The sequence below is a fragment of the Kryptolebias marmoratus genome, linkage group LG23 (assembly GCF_001649575.2).
Source record: "Kryptolebias marmoratus isolate JLee-2015 linkage group LG23, ASM164957v2, whole genome shotgun sequence".
In the NCBI taxonomy this organism is placed as follows: domain Eukaryota; kingdom Metazoa; phylum Chordata; class Actinopteri; order Cyprinodontiformes; family Rivulidae; genus Kryptolebias; species Kryptolebias marmoratus.
Genome location: NC_051452.1, coordinates 773,201 through 776,225, shown reverse-complemented (window position 1 = coordinate 776,225; position 3,025 = coordinate 773,201). Strand labels below are relative to the sequence as shown.

The 3,025-nt window shown below is 45.5% G+C and overlaps 1 protein-coding gene across 1 annotated transcript in view; it reads left to right on the top strand.

The window, feature by feature from the left end:
• mgat5 (alpha-1,6-mannosylglycoprotein 6-beta-N-acetylglucosaminyltransferase) overlaps window positions 1-3,025 on the top strand; it is a gene marked incomplete in the record, with an annotated part of 64,815 nt that overhangs the window by 49,611 nt on the left and 12,179 nt on the right. The window contains 1 exon segment of the mRNA XM_025010059.2: window positions 2,166-2,299. Within this exon segment, the coding sequence (XP_024865827.1) occupies window positions 2,166-2,299 (134 nt within the window).

Genomic DNA, 3,025 nt, shown 5'->3' with positions numbered 1-3,025 from the left:
GTGTCTGCAAAACATGTGAGGAGAGCTGCAGACCAGGGACAATCCAGAAATGCTCATGAATGTCAGTTTAGAAGCTGTCAAAGTTCTCAAATAAAGCAGCTTTTGAGAATGTCAATGTTTGTTGGGAATTATCTTACAAAACTAGGAAGGATTTTTGGTTTAGATATTAAAAGTTATGGTTTTTTATTGATTTTAGTAAAAAAAAAAAAAATAGCAACTTTTAGAAAAAGGCCCCGCGAAATCCTGGAGGGACTGGAATGTGAAGCATGTTTGCTTGATTTTGCGTTAATAGTTGCGATCGCGACATCGAGAAATCCTGGAGGGTCTGGTTGATTCAGTCTCATCAATCGCTCCTTTCTGCTTGGATTATGAATGTTGAGGTTTTCTTGCTGAAATCGGCCATGTTTCCTGAGGCAGATGGGTAAAGGAGCATGTTGTGGAGTAAATGTTCTGACCTTTTCCCTGTGGCTAAGAGGAAGTGAAACGGGCGCTGTAAGCGAGGTGAGGCGCCCCCCCACCCCCCCGGAGCGGCGCGGAATCCCACAGCACCTGAATGGGGCCCTTTGTCGGCTGAGCAGGGGTGCTTCTTTCTCATAAAACACTGGGTTCTTTTTTTGCAAGAAACGGAGCGAGGAGTCGCTGGGTTAGATGAACGCGCAAAAAAACGCTCCATCAGCTTTGAGAGGTTTTTAGTAGTAAAGTAGCAAAGTGCTAGCTTAAAAGTAAGGTAAAAGTAGCAAAGGGCTAGCTTAAAAGTAAGGTAAAAGTAGCAAAGGGCTAGCTTAAAAGTAAGGTAAAAGTAGCAAAGGGCTAGCTTAAAAGTAAGGGAAAAGTAGCAAAAGTCTAGCTTAAAACTAAGGTAAAAGTTGGCTTCTAAGTCACTGTCAGAGAAAACTTCAGTTTTTTTAAGCAAAATAAGAATCAGAGACTCGATCTGATCCAGACTAGAGGGCCGGATGAAATGTTACAGAGGGCTGGATCTGGCCCGCGGGCCTTCAGTTTGACACGTGTGATCTAGACTGACCTGAGTTTGCCTCTCTGGTGTTTATGCGCCTCCCTCGCGCAGCCCCCCCCTTTTTTTTTAATCAATTTATTTATTTGTTTAGCATCCACGCTCGCTCCTCCTCCGCTCCAGCTTTTGTTTTCGAGCGAAGCTAATAAGGAGTCGCCGAGCGGGTCGGTCCAACGAGTGCGTCCCAGAGCCGCGTCAGCAGGTTTGCTTTTCCATCTCGTGGTTCCCACGGTAACCGCCCACCAGTCGGGTCTGAAACTGTTTCCGGAGCCATGTTGTGCTGCTGATCCGGTTCCTTTTTGAGATTAATTCCACGGTTGGACCAGAGCTCACGCTGGAGCTGGTTTCTTTTAAAATAATTTAGCTAAGAACCGTGTTTTTTTAACTCTTTACGTCGTTACGACACATTAAATATTAGCTTGTCAGATTGGAACCATTTCTCCAGACTGTCTACAACACAGGTGTCAAGCTCCTTTCCTCCGGGGGGCGCTGTCCTGCGTGTTTTCCACGTGCTCTCGCTTTAAAACACCTGGTTTAAATGGACGATGGTCGCCGTGTTCCTGGAGAACTTCCACCCTCGTGTCCTTCACGCCGAAGGGTTCGACCGTGTCCCAATTCTCCGGAGTGCTCTTTAGCTCCGCCCACTTTATGGACTACATCCGCCAAAACATGTGACGTTTTGGATTTTTTAAATTTTTTTATTTATCTTTATTGACAATGTAAGGGTTTCTGAATCAAACGGCAGAAATGTGGCGAGATGCGTCCGTCAAGAAAAAAAAAGCCGTTTTTTAAACGTAAAGTATGGAAATAATTATTTGTACAGGCGTGAAAACGACCAACAAGTCAGAACAAAAACACATCTGAACAGCCGAATATCTCCCGCAGCAACTTCGGAAAGCAAAAAATACCTAAACTGGACTTTTAAAAATCGTACCAGCGCCTTCTTAAAATGCCGGTCGGCCATGTTGGATGTCGCAGTTACGTGACATCGATGACGTAACCCGTCCCAATTCTGACCCCCCTGATCTACGACATCACAACCTTTCCATAGAATCCCATTTGTAGCTAAACTGACGCATACATTTAAGGAAAAACGGGCATTTTATGGCCGTTTCTCTAACGAGTCCCCCTTCCTCCTCCGCCGCCGCCGCAGCTCACACCCCGGACAACAGCTTCCTGGGCTTCGTGGTGGAGCAGCACCTGAACGCCAGCGACATCAAGCACATCGACGACATCAAGAGGCAGAACCAGTCGCTCGTCTACGGCAAGGTGGACAACTTCTGGAAGGTACTGTGACCTTTTTATTTAATTTTTTACTCCTTTTTGTGCTTTAAACTCAGTCGAAGCTGCTTAGATTCCCCCGGTAAAGCGCTAATAAACGCGCTGCAACGAACACAAGCGACACCCCGCGCGCCCACGCTTCCTCGCCGTCGTACGGCATCGGAGCGAAAATTAAAGGGCTGTTTTAGGACCGGCAGATAGACTTTCTCCGTTTCCCCTTCGGGATCTCTTTTTTTTCTGCACTCGAGGGGTTGACTGACAAGCGCGAGACATTTGAAACCTGATTTAAAAACCGTCGATTTATTTGGGATTTCTCGCCCGAGTGCAGGAATGGATTAAAAAGAACCTCCAGCGAGCTGGTCGCGACAGGAAACCTGCTGTGGGCAGCACAAAACATGAAGGAAATTTGGTTTGACTTGACGGGTTTGGATCAGTGGCCGTAAAGTTTTCTTACCTCACTGTGCGTTTTTTGTGATTGTTGCGGCTAAAATGCCTGATTTTGCGGGTCATTTTCCTAAAAGTTGCCATTTTTTTCACTAAAATCAATAAAAAACCATAACTTTTAATATCTAAACCAAAAATCCTTCCTAGTTTTGTAAGATAATTCCCAACAAACATTGACATTCTCAAAAGCTGCTTTATTTGAGAACTTTGACAGCTTCTAAACTGACATTCATGAGCATTTCTGGATTGTCCCTGGTCTGCAGCTCTCCTCACATGTTTTGCAGACAC